The 26,822-nt window shown below is 47.3% G+C and overlaps 1 protein-coding gene across 1 annotated transcript in view; it reads right to left on the bottom strand.

The window, feature by feature from the left end:
• Positions 1–11,210: 11,210 nt before the first annotated feature.
• LOC117060578 (alpha-2-macroglobulin-like protein 1) overlaps positions 11,211–26,822 on the bottom strand; it is a 52,164-nt gene continuing 36,552 nt past the window's right edge. The window contains exons 26-37 of the mRNA XM_033172950.1: positions 26,090–26,171; positions 25,809–25,965; positions 22,632–22,700; positions 20,899–21,061; positions 20,131–20,291; positions 18,453–18,668; positions 16,559–16,680; positions 16,280–16,370; positions 15,096–15,164; positions 14,715–14,817; positions 12,633–12,674; positions 11,211–11,310 (exon numbers count right to left, since the gene is read on the bottom strand). Of these exons, the coding sequence (XP_033028841.1) occupies positions 11,285–11,310; positions 12,633–12,674; positions 14,715–14,817; positions 15,096–15,164; positions 16,280–16,370; positions 16,559–16,680; positions 18,453–18,668; positions 20,131–20,291; positions 20,899–21,061; positions 22,632–22,700; positions 25,809–25,965; positions 26,090–26,171 (1,301 nt within the window). The 3' untranslated portion in view covers positions 11,211–11,284. The remainder of the gene's footprint in view (positions 11,311–12,632; positions 12,675–14,714; positions 14,818–15,095; positions 15,165–16,279; positions 16,371–16,558; positions 16,681–18,452; positions 18,669–20,130; positions 20,292–20,898; positions 21,062–22,631; positions 22,701–25,808; positions 25,966–26,089; positions 26,172–26,822) is intronic.

The following is a 26,822-nucleotide window of genomic DNA, read 5'->3' as shown; positions in this document are numbered from 1 at the left end:
GTTCTCACAGTGGCCAACCAAATGGCACTCAGACAAGTAGAACATGAGAGCAACAGCGCACTCCCGACGTGATTCCCAGCAACTGCATTTCAGAGGCATACTGCCTCTGACAGAGGAGGTAGAACAAGGACATATTGCCTAGTAGCCAAAGTCTTCCACAAATTTGAGCTTGACATTGATACCAGAAAATGTCCTAGAGAAGATAATTCAACAGTCAGTCTGTGGGCACTTAGAAAAGGATGCTGTGATTACTAAGACCCAGCATGGGTTTCTCAAAAACAAGTCATGCCAGACGACTCTCATATCTTTTTTTTTTGACAGAGTTACAAGCATGGTGGATCAGGGGAATGCTGTGGACATAGTGTATCTTGATTTCAGTAAGGCTTTTGACAAAATCCCTCATGATATTCTTGCGAGGCAGCTTGTAAAATGTGGGTTGAACTGTTAAGTGGATTTGTAGCTGGTTGACTGGCCGAACCCAAAGACTGCTCATTAATGCTTCCTTGTCATCCTGGAAAAAAGTGACAAGTGGGGTGCTGTCCTGGGCCCGTCATTGTTCAATGTCTTTATAAATGTGTTTATTATCGCATCTAGTTTGCCCATGAAATACACGGATATTTAAGGCTTGGCAAAAGAATCATCAGAACTTTCCGCTGTTAAGGAGATCACAGATCCTCTGATGACAGCAGAAGGTGATGGTCCACAGCACCTGGGATAACTCAGAAAGGCCTGTGAAGAGATGAAGTTGGAGAGTTTAGGGTGGAGCAGGATTCTTGTATGACAGCTGTTGCAGAGAGAAAAGGAGCAAGGTTCATAGGATACTAGTGGGCAGAAGTTAGAGGCAAAAGGATTGGGGCGGCTCTATCAAAAGCTGGGGCAACCCAGACACCCAGGGAGCCTTTTCCCTCCTCCTCCTGAAAGTAGTTACAGGCATTTTGGGAATAGCAGTACGGAAGGGCAGCCAAGTTCCCTCCAGGAAATTTCACATGTTTTGGACTCAGCTCTTTCAAAGTAGAACTTACCTGAGGATGGAGTACAGTTGTTGGGAATAATACTGTATCCAAGGCAAGAAATACCACGGTGGCCAAAAGTATTCTTCATTCTGTTGGTGAGCCACAAATGTTCTCCAGCAATATAAATAATCTGAGGAAATCAATAGGTTGTCAGTCTAGAGGCTTGTCTGCCCTTCTGCTTGTCCTGTGTCTAGAAAGCATGGGTCCAAGTGGTTTTGCCTTTGTCCCACAATCCCCCCTGAAAAACACATTATATATTGCCAGGGATGTAGCATGCGAGGGGAGGGGCAAGAGGGGCCGTGGCCCTGGGCACACAATTTTGAGGGGGCACAAACCAGGCACCCCCATGCAGGGATGCCTGTCGGGCCTGCCTGCTGCTGGAGGTCCCTGGGCCTCACCACCATGTCCCTGGCCCCCTTACAGAATGGCTGCCTGGCTAGCACTCGCTCATTCCTCCCTTGGATGGTGAGTGGCCACAGGTACAGGTGTAGGGAAGCAGGCAAGGGGTGACCTCTGCATGGCCCGGCCCAGTGTTCCTCCCCATGGGCATCAGTGGATTCGCTTGCCAAGGGCCACGTCAGCTGGCTGGGTTCCCCCCTGCACAGGTGGGCAAGAGGCACAGCACAGCCCTGCTTGGTTCTGGTGGAGAGGACTGGGCTGGCATGGCGGGCTCCATTCACCCTCTGTGCCCCACCTGATGCCTGAAATCCCCGGGCACCAGCAAACGATGCTATGCTGCTGTTTTACTGCTGAATCAGTCAACCCATTGAAAACCTGATTCCCCATAATTTTCCTTCTTGCAAAATGTCAGGCATGGAGAATCCTCTCCTCCACTGATAGCATCAAAGGCAAGAAGAACAATTTATGGTTTTTATTCAGTCCTCTGGGTGCAAGACAAAGAATCCATGTATCCACGCAAAGGAGACATTGCCTGCTCTGAGTCCCTCCTCTTCCGTCCCCAACAACATCCTGAGTACCTATGGAAATTCCCAGGAGTCACACTCATCTGCATTCTCTGCTCTTGAATACAGAGTGATCAAAGAGCCCTTGGAGAAGGGGGTTCCCCCAGACTCTCCAGGGAGGTCTCTCCTGGCTACTCTCCCACTCCCTCCACCTCCTCCTCCACCACCTCGTAACTAGGCAACTCTTCATTCAGCTGTAATTCAGCCCTGTCTCCTTCTCCACTTGAAACTGCTGGACACAAGGGGGGTGAACCTTCCCACTACCCCTCCTCTTCCAAGAGGAGCTGAGCAGACACTTCCCAGCCTTCCTGTTCAGTCCAGTCCCCGACACAAAAGGTATGAACTTTGGGGGAAATGGGTTTACCGTACGAGACGTATTGTTTTCCAACCCCCTGCCTAGTCTTTTGTCCACCATCCATTTGCTAATTATAAATTAAGCTTGCAACCTACCAGGCAGCTGCATGATACATATCCGGACTCCAAAATGAGCCAGGTCCCTGAGGCCTTTCCGATTGAACTTGGAATTCTGACTGAATAATTGTGCGGCACGTATCTCCAGGGTCACATTTGGGTGTTCCTGCAAGAACTGCTTTATACGGTCACTACATTTACCACACGGACTCCATGATAGAAACCAAGTGACAGTGCATGGGGTGGTTGCCCGCCGGTCTATCTCCTCACAGGCATTCTCCAAAAAGTTGATTTCAGCATGGTGGGTGCTGTTGCTTGTACACCAGTTTCTCCAGCACTTGTGACTTTGTCCCCAGCGGATTTCATACAGGAGATGAGTACGCTTCGGTCGTCCCATAGGGGTGTAATTCCGCCAAAACACACCTGGTTCGAGTTGCCACCTTTAGGGCAAATGAGACAACAGACAGGCAACATTTCATCACTCATCAATATCCGGATCACATGAGGCCATGCATTTTCCGAACCAGTGTCTGGATGCAATAATGGACAATTAGCTGAAACTGGATCCTGGGAAGTCTGGTTCCTATGGCTGGGTGGTTCCCAGGCCTAGGAGTAGAGTAATGTGCCCAAACTGCCTGGATTTGAATCCCACCTAAATGGATTAGTATGCAGCCTGGGAGTGTTCCTTGATTCATTTCTGCCCTCGGAAGCCCAAGCAGCTATTAGTGACCAGAAGTGTCTTCCACCTTTGGCTGCTATTCCAGCTGCAACCATTCCTGGACCAGGCTTGCCTGGCCACTGTGACTCTTGCACTGGTAATCTCTCTGAATTGTCGTACTTAATCTACATAGGGCTTCCCATAGGGCTTATCCAGAAGCTGTCACTGGTGCAGGATGTTGTAGTGAGGTTACTCAGTGGAGTGATCTATTGCACAGATGATAATATAATAATAATGATAATAATAATAATTTTATTATTTATACCTGCTATGCAACTCCTGACTAAAGAACTCCAATACCAGTCAGACACGACTCAGACTCTTGGAATAATGGTGTTCCCCTGAGTGAATCTCCACCCCCTCCGTCTCTCCCACTTCCTCATGCATCACTTCTACGGGTGCTGCTACATGCCCTCTGCCTTTGAGCTCTTTGCTCTCCTACTTTGAAGGCTTGCCGGGTTCTGGGAGATGGAGGGTCTGGAATGCTTTCTAAAGACACTGTATCCGTCAGTTGTTGCCCTCCTGGTGCTTCCTCTTCCTCCTCTCCCCCCATTATTTCCCAGCTTCCCCCCTCATCTGCCTCTGAGCTGTGACCTCCCTCAAACCCCTGTTGTAATTCAGAACTGTCTTCTTCTTCTCTGGAGGGTGTCAGGCAGGGGAGGTCTCCACCATTCCTCCTCTGCCCAGTCCTCGACACTGACGCGACTCAGAAGCAGAAAAGGCAAAAATGCAACGAAAAGGCAAAAGCAAAAACTGACACAAAAAGGAACAGAACTACTGTACTATACAGAAGTGGACATTTGCAAAGAGAAATATCTGATACTTTTGGTTACCACATAATTTGTTTGAAGCTGGTTCTTAGTGCTTCTGCCTCCTCAGTGTAGATTATTATTATTATTATTATTATTTGTACCCCACCCATCTGACTGGGTTCCCCCAGCCACTCTGGGCAGCTTCCAGCATATACAGAAACATAATAAAACATTTAAAACTTTCCTATGTCTTCTAAAGGTTGTATAGTTATTTATCTCCTTGACATCTGGTGGGAGGGCGTACCACAGGGCAAGCGCCACTCTGCCCTCTGCCTGGTTCCCTGTAACTTCTCTTCTCGCAGTGAGACAACCACCAGAAGGACCTTGGAGCTGGACCTCAGTGTCTGGGCTGAACGAGTGAGCTGCTTTACATGTTTCGAGTGCAATATACAAAATTGCCTTTCTTACCTATGGTTGTTGCTTCTGACTAATGCACCTGTTGGAAGTAAATGACACAATTAAGCAACACGGCTTTTCAAACCTCCTAATGAATTGTCACTTTAAAAATAATGGTCACAAGGCAATGCACAGTTATGCACACATATTGAAATCAATGAAATTTAAGTGTGTACAACCCCATTATGACATGTTTTCTGTTTGGCTTCCCTTTTCCTGTATGATTTGTACTGAATGTTGGAAGCCAATGACCACACAGAGGGAATTTTGAAATGGCTGGAAATCAGAATGTAGGGCAATACAGCTGCGAAACTGAAGAACCACAAAACATTTCAAGGACTACAGAATGGTGCTGATGCTGTCATAGGTGACAACCAGCAAAATACTTCGTATTGCACTATGATCTGCTCATGGGTTATATATACATGTAGACATACAGCTAGACAAACAATATATATTGATGAAGATGCATATATATGGGCTTGTCAACACTTCTCCTTGTCTAGGAAGCATGGGTCCAAGTGGTTTGCTGTTTGCCCTGCGATTCAGCAGTAAAGACTGGGATTACCCAGGAGAAAGTGGCAGGACAAGTGGAAGTCTGATTGAGCCTTAAGCCAAACAGCTTTATCTGCAATAGCATACACATATATGCATACACGATGCAATTTCACAGGAGGATCTGACTGTAAGGCAACCTCTTCCAGAAGAAGAAGAAGAGGAGTTTGGATTTGATACCCTGCTTTATCACTACCCGAAGGAGTCTCAAAGCTGCTAACATTCTCCTTTCCCTTCCTCCCCCACAACAAACACTCTGTGAGGTGAGTGGGGCTGAGAGACTTCAGAGAAGTGTGACTAGCCCAAGGTCACCCAGCAGCTGCATGTGGAGGAGCGGAAAAGCGAACCCGATTCACCAGATTACGAGTCTACCGCTCTCAACCACTATATCTTCCTATTACAAATCTGACCGAACTACAGCCTCTAAGTCTCATGCGTGAAAATACCCTATGGACTGCCAGGATGTTATCATATAGCAGGCATGTTCAACCGGTAGATCCTTGTCGATCACGGGATCCTTAGTGATTGCTGGCCAAAAAACTCCCCCCCCCAAAAGCTCAACAACTCTGGCCACTCCCCTCTAAAAAAAGCTCAATGACAATGGGTAGATCACTGTCAGTTTTTTTAAAATATATATATTGGGAGTAGATCGCAGTCTCTTGGGAGTTGGACTTGCCTGTCATATGGAAAAGGTAAAGGCAAAGGACCCCTGGACGGTTAAGTCCAGTCAAAGGTGACTATGGGGTTGCGGCGCTCATCTCGCTTTTAGGCCAAGGGAGCCAGCGTTTGTCCACAGATAGCTTTCCAGGTCACATGGCCAGCATGACTAAACCACTTCTGGCACAACGGAACACCATAATGGAAACCAGAATGCACGGAAACGGCATTTACCTTCCTGCCACAGCAGTACAAATTTATCTGCTTGCACTGGCGTGCTTTCGAACTGCTAGGTTGGCAGGAGCTGGGACAGAGCAATGGGAGCTCACGCCGTCACGGGGAATCGAATCGCTGACCTTCCGATCAGCAAGCCTAAGAGGCTCAGTGGTTTAGACCACAGCGCTACCTGCATATAATATGTTCATCACATGCTGTATTTCAACTACTGAGGGACTGCAAAAATGATAATTGTGCAATGGGGGGCGGTGGTAGGTGAGAATTCATTGAGAATTCATGAGAAAAAAGCGTGCCCTCATTGAATCCACCCACAGAACTGGAATTAAACAGGACATTAAACTTTTCCAATACGCAGTGACTGCAGCTAGGATTTTGCTAGCACAAAGGTGGAAACAAGAAGAATTACTGACGAAAGAAGAATGGACAGTGAAATTGATGGAATATGCAGAATTGGATAAAATGACGGGAAGAATCCGGGAACAGCGGGACCAGAAATTCATCAAAGACTGGTTAAAGTTTACGAACTATTTGAAAGACAATTTGCAATTAAATACACTAATAGGACTTCAAGAAGTTTTATAGTTAATGTGTAGAAATATTATTGTAAGTATGGTAGTTAGTATGCATGAGATTTATGATAATGTAAGCAATGGTTGATCAAAGAAGTATATTACTAAGATATATTTTGAAAGCCATGTGGAAGGTCTGAGGGAAGTCATGGCTATGTTAGCCAAAACTGGAATATGTATGTGAATGTATGTTTGATCTTTTTGTTGTAGTATAGTATAAAATAATAAAAATCATTTTTTTTTTAAAAAAAGGAATTTTACCTCTCCCTGTCGGCAGCTGTTGATCCATCTTGCTGTGCTTTCAGCATTTGGACTTGTTGCTTCTTTTGTACGAAGCATTGCTTCTTTCACTTTCTATTCCCCAGAAAGGGCTCATGGTAACAAACGAAACTCCAGCATTTATTTATTTATTTATTTATTTGCTTATTTATTTATTTAATGTCACATCCTCCAGCAGAAAGTCCCAGGGCGAGTTACAAAAGCACCACAATTAAGGAGAAATACAAATTACATTCACACCACAAACAGTGGCAAACAACAGCAATTCCTAACAATTCTCACATTTTTGCAATGCATTTCCCCCCAATAAATATTGCATCTGTGTATACGATGTTTTCACAGATATCTGCATTTTTTTGCAGACATTTGTGAAATATTTGCATTTCCCAAATATACCCATTGTGGGGTTGGATTGCTGCACTTCAAAAACCAAATGTTTCAAAGGACAAGCTGTGTTTTGGTCACCCAAGGGAGAACTAGATAGATTCGCATTAAGATAGGAACTGAATTCTCCCTGCCATACAATAATCCCTTTCCAACTCCTCAACCCTTTTCCTTGCTGAACACTCTCCCCTCCACACCCCCCAAGGAGCACCCACTGATTCCATCCACTCGCAGCTGACTCTCCACTGTTAACCCTTTCAAAACCTTTTCACAGACCTGGGGCTGGGTCCACCACCCAGTGGTGGAGCTTCATGCTCCGGCACGTGGGGGGGGGGGGGCGGGAAGCAGGTGGGGGCGGGGCTGGCGCGCGTTCTGGGGGCATGGCGCTCTGAGATGGAACCCTTTTGGGATCCTGCTGCCCGGGGCACCACGCCCCCTACACCCTAACCTTCCTACGCCAGTGCCACCACTCCTTTCCCCCTAGGGTGGCCACCTGAAAAAGAGGAGCCAGCTCTTTAGAAAAGATCTTCTAAATTTGGGTATTTGGTCCTTTGTTCCTTTCCTCCTGCCTAACCAAGCGATCCTTCTGTTCTTTGACCAACTCACAAACAAGCTTCAGGTATAAAGGCCTTGGGGCGCTGCCACTCACATGTGTGCAAGCCCTGAAGAGATAATTTCCTCCTGCCCTGTGGAACACCCTCCCATCAGATGTCAAAGAAATAAACAACTACTGGTATCTGATGTTTAGAAGGCATCTGAAGGCAGCCCTGTTTAGGGAAGTTTTTAATATATGACGTTTTAATGTATTTTTAATCTTTTGTTGGAAGCCACCTGCAGGTTGAAGAACGAGTCATTGTATGCTGAACATATCTGTGTTTTCAGGGGATGATGCCCCTGCCCTGTCCCCAAGTAATGATTCCCTCTCAAAACAATCCTGTTCTCTCTGCGTGGAACTCCCTCCTTCTGCCACATGGCAAAACCTTGACAAGGGATTATAAAGCCAGGGGTGATTGCAGGGCTGAGTCATCCCTTTAGCTTCCCAGGTCTGACTGAGAGTAAGAGACCCATTGCCAAACCATACAAGCCCTGCTCTTGTTCCTGGGACTGGCCCTGGTCAGCACATTTGCCTTTCACAGGCCCTTGATTCATGATAGTAAACCGATCTATGATGAAAAGGTAAGAGATTTTCAAAAGTATGTGTGAAAATACCCTATGGACTGCCAGGATGTTATCATATAATGCTCATAGCCAGCAGAATCATAGAATGTAACTAAGCTGCATAAAGAGTGTAAAAACACACCATCAAAACCTCTGCAGGATTTGGAATTTGATTCCCCTGTAGCTTCTTACTGCAAACTGAATAAATCCTCTTATTCCCCCCCCCCCCGGTGTGGTTTATTGGGCTTGCCACCACAGCATTGGACCTTCTGTCTCGCAACATTTCTGGCAATGTGGGGTGGGTCTTTTGTTCACCCTTAGTATCCAGAAGTGGCTGGAGTGAAGAGCTTGCGGCCACCATCACTCAGTGCACACCATACTGAGTATTTGGAAGATCTGCCATGAGATGATGATAATAATAATAATAATAATAATAATAATAATAATAATAATAATAATATTCTTTATACCTGCCCATCTGGCTGGGTTTCTCCAGCCACTCAAGACGGCTCCCAACAGAACACTAAAAATAGAATAAAACTTCAAACATAAAAACTTCCCTAAACAGGGCTACCTTAAGATGTCTTCTAAAAGTCAGATAGTTGTTTATTTCCTTGACATTTGATGGGAGGGCGTTCCACAGGGTGGGAGCCACTACCGAGAAGGCCCTCTCAAACTTTTCACCCTCTGGGCCACTGATGAACTCAAGAGCAGGAGGGAACCTACTAGCTGGAGCCAAAGAGACCTGTGCAGACTGAGGGAAGATTATGAAGCTAAGTCCTGAAATGACAGAGCTTTTATGTGTCCCACGTTCTCACATTCAGGAGGTGGGGATGTAGCTAGCTCTGGGTGGGTTTGCACTCCCCTGGAAGGAAGTTAGGGGCTGTGTTGCTTAAAGGAAGGGTATATTCTCTGCTCTGCCCATCCAACCCATCCCCACTCACGTGCTATTGCCATTACTCCAAAGCTAGCCCTCCTCAGAGCAAACCCAGTCAAACTTATGGACATGACTAACTTAGGTCCATTAATTTCACTGGGTCTTCTCTTATTGAATTCTACCCTAATCCTTGACCCCAAGGCTGCAGGCACAATTGGCCAAGACTCCAAGGAGGTGCCATGCCCCAATTTGGTGTGCCCACCTCATGTTCTCTCACATAGTGGAACAGGTATTCACATGCACATACACACAGATCCATCAAGCAATGCCACTAAATGCTTCTGAATACCAATTGCTGGAAATCAAAGGAGGGGGAAGGGCTCTTGTGCTCAAATCCTGCTCCCTGGTTAACCACAGGCACCTGTTTGGCCACTGTGAGAGCAGGATAGATGGGAATCCCCTCACGCAAACTTTCCTCAAACTGTCAAACATCGCTGAAATTCTGATGTCAAATCTGGGTGTGGTGAGAAGTTGCTCTGAGGTAAAATTCCAGTTCTGTGGGTGGATTCAATGAGGGCACGCTTTTTTCATATCATGCCACCCACACCCAAATTGCACAATTATCACTTTTGCAGTCCCTCATTAGTTGACATACACTGCATGTGATGAACATACTATATTGTAAGCGATCCCCTTTTCTGAAGTGGCCGTCTTTGACTCCTTCCGATTTGGCAGAGAACCAGACACTTCTGTTGGCAACTCATTCCATTCCAAACTTTCCTCCAGAATGGCAAGGCGAAGCATTGTTGAGCTTGTCCTGCTACTGTCTGTTCCATAAACTGTTTATAAACTAGCACTTTCCTGTTTTTCAGATATCAGCATTCAAATGACAAGTGTTCCTCCAATTCCCACGACGGTGCCCAGGGTGGATCGTTCGTCCCACCCAACACCGATTTGGTGTGTGTGTCCCTCCTGCATTATTGCAATACCTTATCCAGTGTCCAGCACTTCCTGTCCTCTGCTTGTACCCATTGTTCGAGGGAAGCAAACCTGTGTTGAATCTTCCTGCAGTGACAGGGTCTAGTCTATTTCATTAGCAGAGCCAGGGCATCCAGAATCCAAAACAGGATTCTGAAGGAAAGGTAAAAAATATGAATGGAAAGATCCTCCAGCACCAAGCTAGTTCTGAAATGAGAAAGATGTGCCGTTCTGTCTGCCTTGAGGCAAGTCTCTGTCTCCTGTGATTTGTGGCAGTGCCTCTTCACTTGAGATTTCTGGATTTGATTTTCTAAATGTCATTCCCACTAAATACCTAGATGGATCTTATCACTAAAACAATCCTCAGATATTTCAGGCAGTTTGCATTTCTTAGTATTGATCTGATGTGTAGAGATCTCTCCTATTCTAATTAATTCAAGAGGCTTCCAGAAGCTTCTCTTTGTGAAAGAAACAAGCAGAAGGTTCGATCTTTGGGTTTTTCCTTCAGAGATGCTGAGTACAGCTGGCTTAAACTGGTTTTGTTATCTCTTTCTGTCAAGGAGCCTGGGTTTCACTTTCTCTTTCTATCTTTTTTCCTTCTGGTGTGGTGTTCTGTACGTAGTAGGCTTAGTGTTAAGGTTTAGACTTATTATAAGTTATTGTAAATTTAAGTCAAGTCTGCTGCAACTGGATTTCTTATGGACAGTGCCAGTCCTGAATGTATTGGATTTGTGAACATTATGCTCATTTGCCTTCAGTAGCAGTAAAGCTCTGCTGGATGAAATATTAATTGCCTCTGGTCTATTTTTTAGGAATCCTGCAAAGCTTTTACTCTGCTAACCATACAGTGGTACCTTGGGTTACAAACACTTCAGGTTACAAATACTTCGGGTTACAGACTCCGCTAACCCGGAAGTAGTACCTCGGGTTAAGAACTTTACCTCAGGATGAGAACAGAAATCGTGCACCAGCGACGCAGTGGCAGCGGGAGGCCCCATTAGCTAAAGTGGTACCTCAGGTTAAGAATGGTTTCAAGTTAAGAACGGACCTCCGAACGAATTAAGTTCGTAACCAAAGGTACCACTGTACGCAGGAAACTGCTCTGGATCAATATTGAGTAGAATTCCATGCTCTACCATTTAGTGCTTTTGTGATAAAAATAAGCAGTCCAGCCCCACCCCCACCCCCACCCAAAAAATGACACACAACGAGAACAGTCTTTTCTAACAATTTCTGTGTTCACATGGGGGCAGGGTTCAGCTACAGTGGTCGATTGTCTCAGTGGTTATCTTTCTTTGTGGTTTCTGTGGAAAGAAATACAAATTTATTTTTAAAGCATGCATACATACATCAGTCTACAGTACAATACCTCAGCTTTATACCATGCATTTTCATGGACTTGTGGTGCTTCCAGCTGGAAGCCTTTAACACTACCACTGAAAGCTATAAGAAAAATTGCAATTGACTTTCTACACTTCCAAGGCTTTAGAGCAGGGCTGGGGAACCTGTGTCCCTCGAGACATTTCTGGACTACAACTCCCATCATCCCTGACTATCGGCCATGCTGTCCGGGCTGGTGGAAGTTGGAGTCCAACAACATCTGGAGGGTCACAAGTTCACCACCTCTGCATAGGCTGCTGTGCTCTGTCCACTCTAGTAGACAGAACATGGTGTTACACAAGGGGGTGTCCCCCTAAACACTGGAATTAATAAATGCTAAGATTTGGAGTTCTTTTTTTTAAGATTTGGAGTTCTGAAGGAAATCAGCCCTTAGTGCTCACTGGAAGGACAGATCCTGAAGCCGAGGCTCCAATATTTTGGACACCTCATGAGAAGAGAAGACTACCTGGAAAAGAACTTGATGTTGGGAAAGATTGAGGGCACAAGGAGAAGGGGATGACAGAGGATGAGATGGTTGGAGTGTGTCCTCAAAGCTACCAACATGAGCCTGACCAAACTGCAGGAGGCAATGGAAGACAGGAGTGCCTGGCATGCTCTGGTCCATGGGGTCATGAAGAGTCAGACATGACTAAACGACTGAACAGCAACAACAACAAGATTTGGGGTTATTTGCGATCTGAGGGGAGAATATAAACTGCAAAGGAATTCCTGGGTAGCCAGTCGTTAAGAGAGCCATTGTGGGTCATTAACAAGACAATGGTACTTCCAGCCCTCAGGTGAGACACCAGGACTGGGGATTTGGAAGGCTGCCAGGTAACTGCTCTGGGGGAGGGCAAGGGGCTTCTGGGAAGAAGAAAGGGGGAGCAACATCTTGGCGAGAGAGATGGAAGGACTGCCCACAATGCTTTGGGCCATGCTGTAAGATCTGGACCTACTCAATGCAGACCGAGGGTGTAAATAGGTGTTTGTGTGGGGGATCTATTACTTAAAGCACAACAGCCACCACAGTGTCTTCTATTCTCAAAACGGACACAGACCCTATGTAGGCACCTGAGATCCTGTTATGCGCTCTTGTCACAGCTTGGCAGAGAGAGGGACAGGTGCCAGACTTTTATAACAATAGTTATATGAGCGAGGAAGGGGCCATTCTTCCTCACCCTGCTTTCCTTTCTAAAGCACTTGCACATACAAACCAGCAAGTCACAAGAGCTTCTCTGTCCCATACCTGCGCTGCAGGGGGCATTATATTCGACAGCTGCATGGTCATCTGAGAAAGAGAGAAGAATTGCCTGTGAGATGTTACGTTCTCCTTTATTTCTATGCCCCCTTGCAGCCCAAAATTCCAGTGCAATGAAATAAAATTTGCAGCGACGTTTAAGAGGGCAAAATATCAGTAACATATTGAAAGCAATAAAAAAACAACCCCCCAAAATTAGAACCCAAATAGGTCAAGCTCAAGGTCAAGGAACCCTGGACAGTTAAGTCCAGTCAAAGGCGACTATGGGGTTGCGGCGCTCATCTTGCTTTCAGGCCGGGGAGCAGGCATTTGTCCACAGCCAGGTTCCTGGGTCATGTGGCCAGCATGTCTAAACTGCTTCTGGTGCAACGGGACGGAAACCAGAGCGCACGGAAACGCTGTTTACCTTCCCGCCGCAGCGGTACCTATTTATCTACTCGCACTGGCATGCTTTCAAATTGCTGGGTTGGCAGGAGCTGGGACAGAGCAATGGGAGCTCATGCCATCACGGGGATTCAAACCGCTGACCTTCTGATCAGCAAGCCCAAGAGGCTCAGTGGTTTAGACCACAGCGCCACCTGCGTCCCTAGAACTCAAATATATCCTTCCTTGCAAGAAAACCCCAAAGTCAGTATCCCACAAAATGTCAAGAGAGGTCAGAAGTAAGACCCTAGCAGAAAGGGAGCCAAACTCCAGGCACCAGCTTGTAATACAGTATATGAAAGCTTGAGGCAAGGCAGGTAGAAGGAAGCTTTTTCATACTTGGTGGTTCTCCTCCTCCTCCTCTTTCCCTCACAGATGAAGCCCCCAGCACCCTCCCCCATGGCAGCCGCATTCTCAGGATACTAATGGAGTAAAGCAGGAATGTTGTCACAAAAGAGGACCAAAAACACTTGGAACTGAGGTGAGAATTCTGGAAATATGCGGGTTTTTAAATCTTATTTTCAAGATTAAAGATCTTACAGCAGATTCTTTGTACACTCACTACAGTGAGCTACCTTACAGGATTCTTGTAAGCAGTGCTTCCCCCCCCCCCAAACTTTTTTAGTGGTACTCTCATTTTGACTCAAGAAAATCACCATTTTATAGTTCAAATCGGGGGAAATAAATACAGGAAATGGACAAAAGTACAAAGATTCACAAAATGTTTAGGGGTATGTGTACCCCTGCATCCCCCCAGAAAAAAGCACTGCTTGTAAGGATACTGCAAGGATTATTGATAATGTATGTAAAGCATGCTAAATATCAAAAAGCTGATTATTTTTTTAAAAAATAATTATAATTTATAAATGGACATGCATGTCACCTCACAGTTTGGGCATCAGTGCATAATGAAAATATACTACTTTGAAATGTTAAGCACACATCTGAATCTACCCATGCAAAACATACACGTTCCTCAAATCTAGGGCTAAAATGAAGCTGTTACTTTAAAAAATCATTAAATCATTATTACTGTTAACATTTACAGGAGGCCACAGGGAATGAGAAAAGCAATAATAATAATAATAATAATAATAATAATAATAATAATAATAATAAAAATACTGGGGAAAGAGGCAGTAGATTTGTGAGGCTAGTCTTAGTGCAAGCCTGAGCAGATCTGGCTCCAGGACTGAAGGGGTTTCTCTTGGGCAACTCTGGTGCCCTCCACCTCTAGTGGCGGACCGTGGCAGGTTTTCCTGGCAGCAGCAGTGGCAGGAAACAGCACGCCAAGCAGTGCCAAGTGGTTACGGCCTACTAATTACATTTCTTGCAATGTCCTGGAATGACACAACATTGGCAGCATGGTGGGAAATTAAAATGGCAGCTTAGAACCCAGCCATCTTGGGCTACGTAGAGCCCAGGGTAAATGTCAGCTGCAGTGGACCCTGTCCAGCTGTGGAGAGCCCTGGCAGCTGCCCATGGATGCCAAGTACTGGGGAAGAACAACTTTTAAAAAACCACCACAGAATCAGAGCAGCTGAGAGACTGAAGTGTCCTGGCAAAGTTCTGTGGGCACAAAAAGGCAGGACTGTGGAGTCATAATGCAGTTGCATATTAACGGGGAGTAACCAGTCAGATGCTTACCTGGATGGTAATAGTCATATACTTTCACTATTGCTGGCTTAAGATCCAGCACGTCAATTTCCTGCTCCACAGAGAAAGCATAGGTTTGAACAGTGCTATCCAACTAAAAAGAAACAAGGTGGGGCAAAATATCAAATATCAGATCGAGCTCTTGCAACCACTCCTACAGACAACAACCCTATCATACATACATGCGTTTCCACATTCCTAGACTTCTGGAATGAAACAAAATAGGAAATTCTTTCCAGTAGCACCTTAGAGACCAACTGAGTTTGTTCTTGGTATGAGCTTTCGTGTGCATGCACACTTCTTCAGAATGAAGTCTCTTAAGCCACCCCCTCCCAAGTACTCCTGGTCCAAGTTTCATACCATAGTTCTCACCTGATCCAGGTAGATGCTGATCTTGTCGGGGTCAAATTCCACCTTCTTTACATTGGCTTTCCCTTCCAGCTGTCAGAATATAGAGCAACAGCAGGACACAGTTAAGGAACATCTCGATTGTGATTTTTGTTTATACCAGCCTTGCGCTGCAGCCACTGATGAGATCTGTGCAGTCATGCAAAAGGTGAGGTGTGGGCTGCTCGACCTACAGATTTGCATGTCTGTTTTAATACTAGGGATGGCCGAGTTGTGGCCTGTAGGTTGTTTCCACCCCTTGTTACTTTACTGCTTCCTTGGCTGGATCTTTTTGCTAGCCAGACCTGAGCCTCCAACCATTCCACCTGGCAGAAACCCTTATTTGTTCAAAGGAGGAGAATGCCCCAAGACCTTTGCCCCTGGGAGGGCTGCTTGCCATCAGAAATTGCACACTGTTTTTGGCCTAGACAGGACATAAGAGAGCAATTCCAAGCAAGTGCCTCTCCATCTTATCTTGCACTGGAAAGGACGCCTAATGGGTTGTATAAGCAACACTTCGGACATGTGTTGTTTCTTCCAGGTAAGGGGATGCAGAGGCTGCTGGGGAGTCCTCTCCTTTTTCTTTTGCCAGGGGAAAATTTCAGATTCTTCAGTGGGTGGATGCTTCCCTCAAGCCAGACATGGTGCCAATCTGAGAGGATTTGAGGTAAATGGCCATAATTGGTTTTTCACAACAAGCCTAAAGCAGCATCTCCCAACAGATCATTAAAGGTAAAGGTAAAAGACCCCTGACCATTAGGTCCAGTCGCGGACGACTCTGGGGTTGCGGCACTCATCTCGCTTTATTGGCTGAGGGAGCCGGCGTACAGCTTCCTGATGACTAAGCCGCTTCTGGTGAACTGCATGGAAACGCCGTTTACCTTCCCGCTGGAGTGGTACCTATTTATCTACTTGCACTTTGACATGCTTTCGAACTGCTAGGTTGGCAGGAGCAGGGACCGAACAATGGGAGCTCACCCCGTTGCGGGGATTCGAACCACCGACCTTCTGTTTGGCAAGCCCTAGGCTCTGTGGTTTAGACCACAGCACCACCCGCATCCCAGATCATTACAAGTGTACAATTTATATGGCCACTGACAAACTTTTAGGAATGCATCTTGCATACAGTGAGGAAGGGCAGAAGATAAAGGTTCAGAAGACTTTCTCACCTCCTTCACAGACTTCTTGAGAGGTATGAATCCTGATACCAAGTTCACTTCTATCAGGGCCATGTTGCTTGTCTTGCGTTGACCTGTGTAGCTATCAGAGGAAATGAGTCACGTTTCAGTAAAGAAAGAAACCCAGGGAGAGATGAGGCTCAACGGCTAGCATTTCTTAACAGCTTCCCAGAGGAGCTGGGTGCAATTCTTCATGCCACTAAAGCCTTACAGGCTGTTTCTCCCTCTGTTTATCTGAGCTGAGGAAGGAACAGAGGTAAAATTCCATACCTCACTTGTAGATGGATGTCGAAAAATTTCCTGGAAACCTGGTTGCATTCCTTTGGGGATGTCTCCACACTCAAAGCAAAAACATTGGGCTGCTCAGGTGAGTAGTTATATCGAAGGGTAGTCTAGGTGGAGAAAAAAGAATGCTGTATTCCCAGCTCCTGTTACCTTGTGGCAACAATATCAAGCAAGTACTGCACTACATTGTGGAGAAAAAACTTTTCATCCTTACAATCTTAAAAAAGCACAGTGGACAGAACTAGGGGTGGTATATTTGCATAGAGCTGTGGGGCTTGTATGCACACATGAAACATACATATCCTTGTCAGTTTGCATTTCTTAGTACAGAAAGTATTGATCTGTTGTGTAGAGATCTTTCCTACTCTAATTAATTCAAGAGGGTTCTGGAAGCTTCTCTGTATGTATGTATGAAAGAAACAAGCAGAAGGTTCATGATGTTTGGGCTATTCTTTCAGAGACACTGAGTACAGTAGGCTTAAACTGGTCCTGTTATCTCTTCTGTCAAGGTCATGCTGACTATAATAGTGAGGCCAGAAGGAGCCTGGGTTTCACTTTCGATCTCTCTTCCTTCTGGTGTGGTGTTCTGTATATAGTGTTAAGTTTTGGTCTTATTATAAGTTACTATTGGTTTAAACCCGTTAAAATAACGGGCTCTAGAACGTATGTGGCGCTGTTGCTGGGGAGGGGGAGGCGACGGTGACGCTCTCAGCCAGGTCTCTTCGGTGCGCGCGCCCAGCCTTCCTCCCACCGCTTCCCCTCAGCAACCCCAGGGGCTGACCAGGTCCAAGGGGGGCAGGGAGAGACGGGCCCGCCTGCCTCTGCCTGCATGCCTCAGTTGTGGTGTGTTTGCCCGAGCGAGCGAGCGATGGACGGACCAACGTGCCAGCTGTCTGGGGCGGCCTCTGTGGAGGCGACGGCGTGCTCCTCTTGCCGGGCTAGAGCCAGCCGGCTAGCGCTCGCCCCTCCTAGTTCAAGCCGACCCCGCCGCTGCTGGGGGCCTTCCCGTCCTCTCAGCGGCGGCGCCTCGCGTCCCTCGTCCGGGGGCTGGGAGGGGGCTGGGGGAGGAAGGGGGCGAGGGGGAGGGGAGCAGCTGCCGCCGCTCCTGAGGAGATTCTGAGGTGGTGGCGGGCGACGTGTGGCGGAAGAGGAGGGGTCCGGCCAGCCCGTGTTTCTCTCTCTCTCTCTCTCTCTCTCTCACGGAAACCTTCCCCTCAGCTTCTGCCACTTTTTCTCTTCTTTCCCTCTTCCTTTTTTTTAAAATAGGCGTTCCTATTTGGCCTCTGGAGCGTTGGCACTCTGCGGTGCGGGCTGTTCTGCGCCACTCCCGGGCCGCTAGTCCTCGGGGCCCCGAGTCAGACGGCGGCTGCAGCAGCTGTGGCAGCGTGGCCTCCCTTCTCGGCCTCCCCTCGTCCTCTGGAGCGCCGACGTTCTGATTCAACCGCCCCGCTTCAACTGCCGCTGCTGCTCCCGGCCCAATGTCTCTCCATCCAATCCCTGTGTCCATGGGGCACATGCACAGTAGCGCAAACCCAGAGACACACGGAATGGACGCAGAGACACTTGGGTTTTATATATATAGATTGTAAGTTTAAGTGAAGTCTGCTGCAGCTGGATTTCTTATGGACAGTGCCAATCCTGGATGTATTGGATTTGTGACCATTATGCTCATTCGCCTTCAGTGGCAGTAAAAGCTCTGCTGGATGAAATACAAGTGCCTCTGGTCTATTTTTTTTGTGGGGGGAACCCACAACGTGTTTAATTTTTTACTCTGCTAACTATACGTTGGAGTTCTGCTCTGGATCAATATTGAGTAGAATTTGAATGAAACACCTTTATTTTCATAGCTACTCATCCCCTGTGATTTCCATATGGTTACCTGCACATAGGCACAGCCGTCCCCCGACACCTCCACTTTGTATTGACCAGGAACCTCTGCGAGAGGGGCCTGTTGCAACAGCAGCCGGTTCTTCTTGTCCACATGGAATTCATGCTGGAAACCCCCACTTGATTTCACCAGCACCTTCACATCACCTGTTTCACGATAGGTCAAGGCTGCATACTTGGGTAAAGCCTGCAGGGCAACCACTGTGTCCTGGGGGAAAGCAAACAGTCATCTTGGGTGTGGCAGGTGCAAGATTCTTCTTTAAAACCATCAGATAAATTACCCATTACTGGGAATTTTGGCAACGTGTAGCAATCGTTCTCATGGATATGCAAGGATAGCTGTCTGCAATGAATGAACGTGCAGGAAGATTATAAACAGGCATGGTTATTGATTACCGGTATTTAAATATGTACTGCACATCCTCACATGCATACCTGCATGGAACAGTCCTGTGCTGAATTATGCAACATGCCTCACTTAAATATTACACCACCCTTTTCCAAAGTGTTCCAAATGCTATCTTTCTACATTATATTTTTATGGGTCTTCATTCCACGCCATTATTTTGTGGCCCAATTTGACATGAGGCATATAATAGTGTGATTTGCCGAAAGATTAACATTTAATCAGTTTCCTTATTCATTTATTGCATCCCATGACACTTTACTTTGTGTGGTCCATTTAGTATCATGATCAATAATTTCAACAAATAAATATTTTGAGCCAGCTTAGCCCAGCGGTTCCATCGACCAACGCATTGCTTGGATCCCCCAAACGCTTCCAGCGGTTTGAGACCCGCGGGCGCTGCCTGGCTTAAAAAAAAACAAAAACAAATAAATATTTTAAAACAAAAATTGTCACCAATACTGATTGCATTAAAAAGGTAAAGGTACCCCTGACCGTTAGGTCCAGTCGTGGACGACTCTGTGGTTGCACGCTCATCTTGCTTTACTGGCTGAGGGAGCCGGCATTTATCCGCAGACAGCTTCTGGGTCATGTGGCCAGCATGACTAAGCCACTTCTGGCGAAACCCGAGCAGCACACGGAAACGGCGTTTACCTTCCTTCCAGAGCAGTACCTATTTATCTACTTGCACTTTGACATGCTTTCAAACTGCTAGGTGGGCAGGAGCTGGGACTGAACAATGGGAGCTCACCCCGTCACGGGGATTTGAACCGCTGACCTACTGATCGGCAAGCCCTAGGCTCAGTGACCACAGCGCCATCTGCATTCTACTGATTGCATTAGCCGAGGCAAATTCAAGTCCTTCAATTTAGTGCGACAAGCCTCCACTGCCAAAATACAGTGGTACCCGGTGTTACGTACGCGATCCGTTCCGGGTCGCACTACGTAACACGGGCGTACGTAACGCGAACGCACACACACAAAAAGAAAAAACCCAGAAGTTCGCAGATTTTTCTGCTTCTGCGCATGCGTGAAGTGCGCAGAACACTTCTGCGCACCTGTGTGTTGCGTGCGCTCCATGGAGGACTTCCGGGTCCGCGGAGGTCGGTAACCTGAACGTACGCAACATGGAGCATACGCAACATGAGGTATGACTGTATATTTATGTCATTCACATGGAAACACCAAAATGTACTCAACAAAGAGGAGCTCTCCTTGTCTGAGATGCCTCCCCTTTCTACAGAGGAAAGAACTTGTCTGTTACCTGTGTGGAAGAAAAGCCTCCATATGGATTCTGTGCTTTGGTAAGGGAACGCACAATCTGGGAGGCATATTGGATGTCATCGGTGGACACCTCTGGTTTGGAGAGGTAACTCAAGAGAAAGTAGGCTGTTGTCTCTACATCTGAGAGGGATATGACCCCATCTACAAAGGAGGAGGAGGAAAGAATGAAGTAGAACATCATTAAGTAACAGAACATAAAAGTAAGCCAGCTGTACGGCTCCATTATAACCCAAATCCTTCTCCATTATTCCTGAGAATCCAAAGACCGTGATAATTATGGAGGGTTTATTTTCTTATTTCACAGAAAATTGAAAAAGACATGAATTGACATACAGGTATGTATATGTTTAGAGGGGAAAGGCAGCAAGTGAAGTGCTCATAATATAGGAACTCAAGAGTGGCTTGTGATAGCCATGCAGTTGAGTTGGAGCAATCAGCTGAAACCTCTTAACAAGCTGAGCTTCTCAGATAGACTGGAGTGAAAAGGCTTGATTACCTATTTCCTCCCAAGGTAAGGGAAAGTGGCCTCACTAAGCCTGGCAGGACAGCTTACTCTATGGTATTAACCCCTTCATGCATTAATTAGACTGAAGCATGTTGTTTATATGAGGCTGGTTATCCCATAGCACCTCCAGAGCAAAGGGCTAATATTCTGCATGGGGCATCGGAAAAGGAAGCCTGGAAACCAGGCTTGCAAAACAGCAACCTCCAGAACGAAGATTGTACTGAATGAAACAATTCCTCTTACCTGTTTTTTCAGCTTGTTCATCTAAGTCTGTTAGGAGCTGATGCCGTATCTCTGTGTCTCCAGCCAAAGTGAAGACATAAGCTAACAAAGCCTTGGAATAGCTGCTTTCTGCAGAACTTAAGTTCTTCTTAAGGCAGGCTAAGGCGTTCTCTACCATGGTATCCTTTAAAGCAATTAAAAAAAAAATATATGACTCAATTAGCTTGCAGCTTGGATATGATTTCATAATATGAGGGGGGCAGGCTTTATATTACCATATCTTATGTAAATGAATTGCATAAAATATAGGGAAATAAATTGCTTTTAGTCGCCCCAAGACATTATGATGATATGGCAGCACAAAAATCCACACAATGCTATATTATATTATATTATATTATATTATTATATTATATTATATTATATTATATTGCCACAGTTTATAGTTAAAAAATTGTTCAACAGGCTGATTGAGAGTTGGCAGGGTTGGAGAGGTAAGCCTCAGGATGCTGAGCAAGAAATTGCTTAAACCCAACAAGGTGACAAGTGGTGCACATTTTTCTTTCATAAACTTTGCTATTGACCTTTCCAACTGACCTGAAAATTTCCAGTCAGGCATGCTCCTGCAGCTTTAACATTCATACGAAGCAGAGAAATAAGCTGGGGTGATTGTAGAGCATGAGGACCAAATGACCTCTTGCTTAAGGTCACCCAACAAACCAGCTTCTAATTTTCAAGTTCTCAGCCTAGCCAACTCAAAATGTAATCAAATTCAGTTAATAAAATAAACATGGTTTAGCACAGGGGTCAGCAAACTTTTTCAGCAGGAGGCTGGTCCACTGTCCCTCAGACCTTGTCGGGGGCCGGACTATATTTTGAAAAATATATATGAATGAATTCCTATGCCCCACAAATAACCCAGTGATGCATTTTAAATAAAAGGACACACTCCACTCATGTAAAAACACACTGATTCCCGGACAGTCTGTGGGTCGGATTTAGAAGGTGATTGGACTGGATCCAGCCCCTGGGCCTTAGTTTGCCTACCCATGGTTTAGCAAAGGCTTCCTCAACCTTGACCAATTCCTTTGCCCGGGTAATGGCTTTGGCTGAGCAGCTAAGTACCATGAGGAGCATAACAAAAGAAGTTGCTCTGTGGCATAGAACGAATGAGTGGGCCCTTCCCTGCCCCTCACCTAACTGCTAAGTAGGATGATGAAAACCAGAGAGTTCTGTGCAAGCTGCTGGTAACGGATACACACAGACATGCTTGCTCTGTGCTGGTTCCAAAGCTGACACTAATGTAGAAGAAATAGATTTTGGGGTATTAATGCTCCTCCATTCTATGCCCAGGTTGTATATATAGGTAAATAGAACTGTATACCCTAAAGACACCACAGTCCCCGCTGACCTTCATTCCAAGGAATCTGACCTCTGGGCAAGTGCTTGAACCCCAGGAATCTCTTGCCGCTTGGAGTGGCATGTATAAATATATTTAAAACACATTAAAACACATTCTTTTCCTTGAAGAAATCTGGGCACTATCCCTCAGAGAGTCAGAATTCCCAGCAACCCTTAACAAACTACAGGGCCCAGAATTCTTTGAGGTGGGAAACGTCCTTTGAATGTGCCCATGTGTCTATTCCAGTAAACACGTCTATTCCTTGTTTATAAAGTTCATCCTTTGGATCCTTGTTTAATACCAGACTAATGAGGAAGCCCCAGAACTCTGTGGGAAAGCCTGAGGGACTTACTGTTTTGCCCAGTTCCAGCAGTGAGGCAGCAATGTAAGCTGTTAGTGAGAAGTCATCATCCACACCGCCCTAAGAATGGAAGAGAGAAGCCAAGCCAGAGGGCGATGAGAGCCATTTCCTCACAGTTTGGAAAACAATGATCAGGCCTCGAGTGTATGACTATTTTAAGCATCTCTTATAAGCACCAACATGATTCACTCCTGTCTGTGTGAAACTCCCACTTTAAATGTCAGGAAAGGTAACTGCAAGGTATCGCTCACGCCCCAAGGACATTTATACAAGGAGTGGCCAAAACATTCTTTAGTCAGGAGGAATGGGTCACTTGGTGTGTGTGGGCAATGCAGCACAGGAAGCAGAAGAGATAGCTTGTAAAACTACATTCATTAGAATTTGTTTTCTCTGTGTTAATCGAGATTTTCTGCCAAAGGCACCAGAACATATTGGGCCTCGGTTGTTCATCAGCTACTGCTGTTTCACAAGAAGGAAACAGCAAGCTGCCTTCTTTTGCACCAGAGATTTTGCCTGATGGAGAAACACAATTGCAGGGTGGGAGTGACCAGGGCCGTCTTAGGGAGATCGGCCGCCATGGTGCGGCAATCCCTCCGGCACCCCCGGTGTGCCGCCTCTCTGCTGCCTCCCTCCCGCGCTTGCCGCCCCTCGGGGGGGGGTGAGCGGGGGATGAGGGGTGTGGTGCTGGAGCGGCGCGAGGCTCTGCATGCCCTTCCAGTGCTTCCGGGACAGGAGGCGAGGGCGGCCGGCTCGCAGCCAAAGCCTGGGACCGGCATGGGCGGCAGCGGTTGCGCTGCTGGCGCGCGAGCGCCCAGCCGACAGCCAGCCCGTGGGAGCGGGGGCGGGTTGGGGAGGGGGGCGCCCGGTATGCCAGTGGGCTCGCGGGGGCGCCCTTGGGGGGGGCTGCGCCCTGGCGCGGCATGCCACTAGCCCCTATGGATGAGACGGCCCTGGGAGTGACCCTCAGCCTCCACTGCTGACCTTGCAAGGATGCTGAGAGAGGACAGGCAGCTCCCTTCTTGCACTTCTCAAGACAGGAGCATTGCTAACGACTGGTCCTTTGGACCCCTTTACTAAGAGAGCACCAGCATAGTCTAACCTGGGGATGGATTTATGGGCTTATATCAGCTTCCTGTTTCAGGTATACAGAGATTTTTACTCCAAGTTTCTGTGAATGGATGTCTACATTAACAGCACGAAAAGAGGCAGAGGTTACTGAGGTGAGCATGTTTTTTGGACAAGTGCCAATGCAGGTGTTCTGACAGACACTGTTTATTTTATTATACATGTCGTGCTGCTTGCTACCACCATGAATAAGCATGGGTGGTGCTGTGGTCTAAACCACTGAGCCTCTTGGGCTTGCCGATCAAAAGGTCAGCAGTTCGAATCCCCATGATGGATGAGTTCCCGTTGCTCTGCCCCAGCTCCTGCCAACCTAGCAGTTTGAAAGCACGCCAGTGCAAGTAGATAAATAGGTACCGCTGTGGCGGGAAGGTAAACAGCGTTTCTGTGCGCTCTGGTTTCCATCACGGTTTCCCGTTGTGCCAGAAGCGGTTTAGTCATGCTGGCCACATGACTCGGAAAGCTGTCTGTGGACAAACACCGGCTCCCTCGGCCTGAAAATGAGATGGGTGCCGCAACCCGATAGTCGCCTTTGACTGGACTTAACTGTCCTGGGGTCCTTTACCTTTTACCTTTTTACCATGAATATCTGTCATGGCTTTAGCAGCTTGTTCAAGAAGCTTCATACACAGGGCATCAGAGGAATTCCTGAGCTAGCTTGTGCAGACCAAGCCAGGGCCATTAAAAAACAGATCAGGACCACTGAGAGCCATTGGCAATGCAAGAGAACTGCCCCCCTCTTGCCCTGAGGTGTGAACAGAGACTGGGGGTTTGGAAGGTTGCTAGCAGGGATGTATTTATCATTGGGCGTAGTGGCGCGGTGAGACAGGGCGCCAAGCAGTGGAAGGCCCCGGGAGGAGAGTCTGGGGAGGGGAAAGCGGGGAGGTAAGCAAGGCAGAGCAGGGGCTTGGTGCCTGCAGGCCTCCAGCGCCTATCGGAGGTGTGAAGGCTCCGGATGCTTTCCCGCAGTCCGGAGCTCTTTCTGCTGGCTCTGCGACACAACACTTCCTCGGCTGCATGGTGTGTGCTTGCATCCCAAGCTCTGCGCATAATAAACGTGACTCTACTACCACTCCCCCCACCCACTCTACCTCAAAAGATCCCTGCGCTCGAGGCTACATGCTGCAACTGCTGCCCCAGTACCCCTCCCTCCTTCCCCACTGCCTTGCACAGAGCCTGCCTCCTCCCACTGCCCCCACCACCTCTACACTCCTTCACACAAACCGTGTTTCCTCCCCCTGCCCTATCCCCTCCCAGTCATGCTCTCTCCTCCCCCCACCTTCCTCCCCAAGCAAGGACAGTGAGACTGCGGCTGAGTGAGCGCGCTTCTCTGCTGCGGCAACACAGACGGCTCAGCTCGCTTCGCCTGTCCCTGCCCAGATGAGACCCCCGCCTGCCTCCCGTGCCGCCCACATCGCGCCCAGCTGCCCAGCCCCACACCATGATTCCACCGTGGGAGCCGGTGCCCGGCTGTGCGCGAGCAGCACTGGGCAGCAACACGAGGGCAGTAGCAGCCTTTCGTAAAAAAGGCAACAACAACTTGGGGGGGGGTCTCTCCCCCTTAAAAAAGGTTGACAATTCTGGGAAACAGGGGGGGGGGGGCGCCGCAGGAGGGATCTTTGCACCACGGTGCCGGATATGCTTAAGACGGCCCTGGTTGCTAGGGTAACTGGGTGTGAGGTGACAGTAAAAGAGTTTTTAGCAGGATGTTCTGGGAAGAAGAAGGAAGAAGAGTGGGATCCATATTGGGAAGGCTGGCTTGGGGAGATGTCTTGGACTCCATGGCTGCACTGCTGTGGGGGACAAGTCCCTCTTGAAGTGACCATACTGTAAGATCTGCTCTCCTTCCATGCAGACAAAAAGTGGAAGTAGGTGGATAAACCATATTTCTTAATGCTATGAGAGTCTTTGACATGTCTCAGTTCTCCAAAGGAACACAGGCCCTGGAACCCCCTGTAAGTTTGCTACTGCTCAGCAGAGAGAGGGGGGAGGCACCAAACTTTTGTAACAGCATTATGCTGTTATCATAATTCACAGTGCTCTTACCTTCAGGGCATTGTTGAAGAGCCTCCCCACACTTTCAAAGCAGCCGCTGGGAAGTTGGTGCTGCCCCAGCCAGCCTACAGCGTCCTGAATGTGCTTCTCATCAACATAGATATAGGCATTTGCTTGGCCCAAAGCCTTAACCACAAAAGCTGTCAGCCTGCAGGGCGGGGATGGGGGCGGAGCGGGAGAGAAAGTGGAGGAGGAGAATCAGCTCCAGTCTCAGTCCCACTCAAGGCAACAGCCACAGCTTTGCCCGACTGGCACCAGCTCACCTTACTCACCAGGTATTGCCTTGAGCATCACTCTTCCCAAAGGCACTGTAGGAGCCATCGTCATGTTTGTAGAGCAGCTCACGTTGGTACCCTACAAGAAACAGGGAAGAACCAGTACTATCAGTTTGGGAATGTGCAATTTAATGAGGCTGTAACAACACCAACAACAACAACAACAATTTTATTATTTCAATCCCACCCATCTTGCTGTGTTTTCCCAGCCACTCTGGGCAGCTCCCAACAGAATATTAAAAACACAATAAATCAAATATTAAAAACTTCCCTAAACAGGGCTGCCTACAAATGTCTCCTAAAAGTCAGATACAGTGGTACCTTGGTATTCGAATGGCTTGGCTCCGGAACGTCGCAAACCCAGAAGTGAGTGTTCCAGTTTGCGAACGTTTTTCGTAAGCTGAATATCCGACGCAGCTTCCAATTGAGTACAGGAAGCTCCTTCAGCCAATCGGAAGCCATGCCTTGGTTTTTGAACCATTTCGGGAGTCCAATTCCCAGAACAGATTAAGTTAGAGAACCAAGGTACCACTGTAGTTGTTTATTTCCCTGACATCTGATGGGGGGCATTCCACAGGGTGGGTGCCACTACCGAGAAGGCCCTCTGCCTGGTTCCCTGTAGCCTCACTTCTCACAGTGAGGGAACTGCCAGAAGGCACCGTAAACAGAGACAGGCACATAGCCCAGCACTCTAACCGCTACACCACAGTGGCTCTCATTTGTATCCTAT

This window comes from Lacerta agilis, chromosome 16 (genome assembly GCF_009819535.1).
Source record: "Lacerta agilis isolate rLacAgi1 chromosome 16, rLacAgi1.pri, whole genome shotgun sequence".
NCBI lineage: Eukaryota > Metazoa > Chordata > Lepidosauria > Squamata > Lacertidae > Lacerta > Lacerta agilis.
This window is presented reverse-complemented; position numbering and strand designations above follow the sequence as displayed.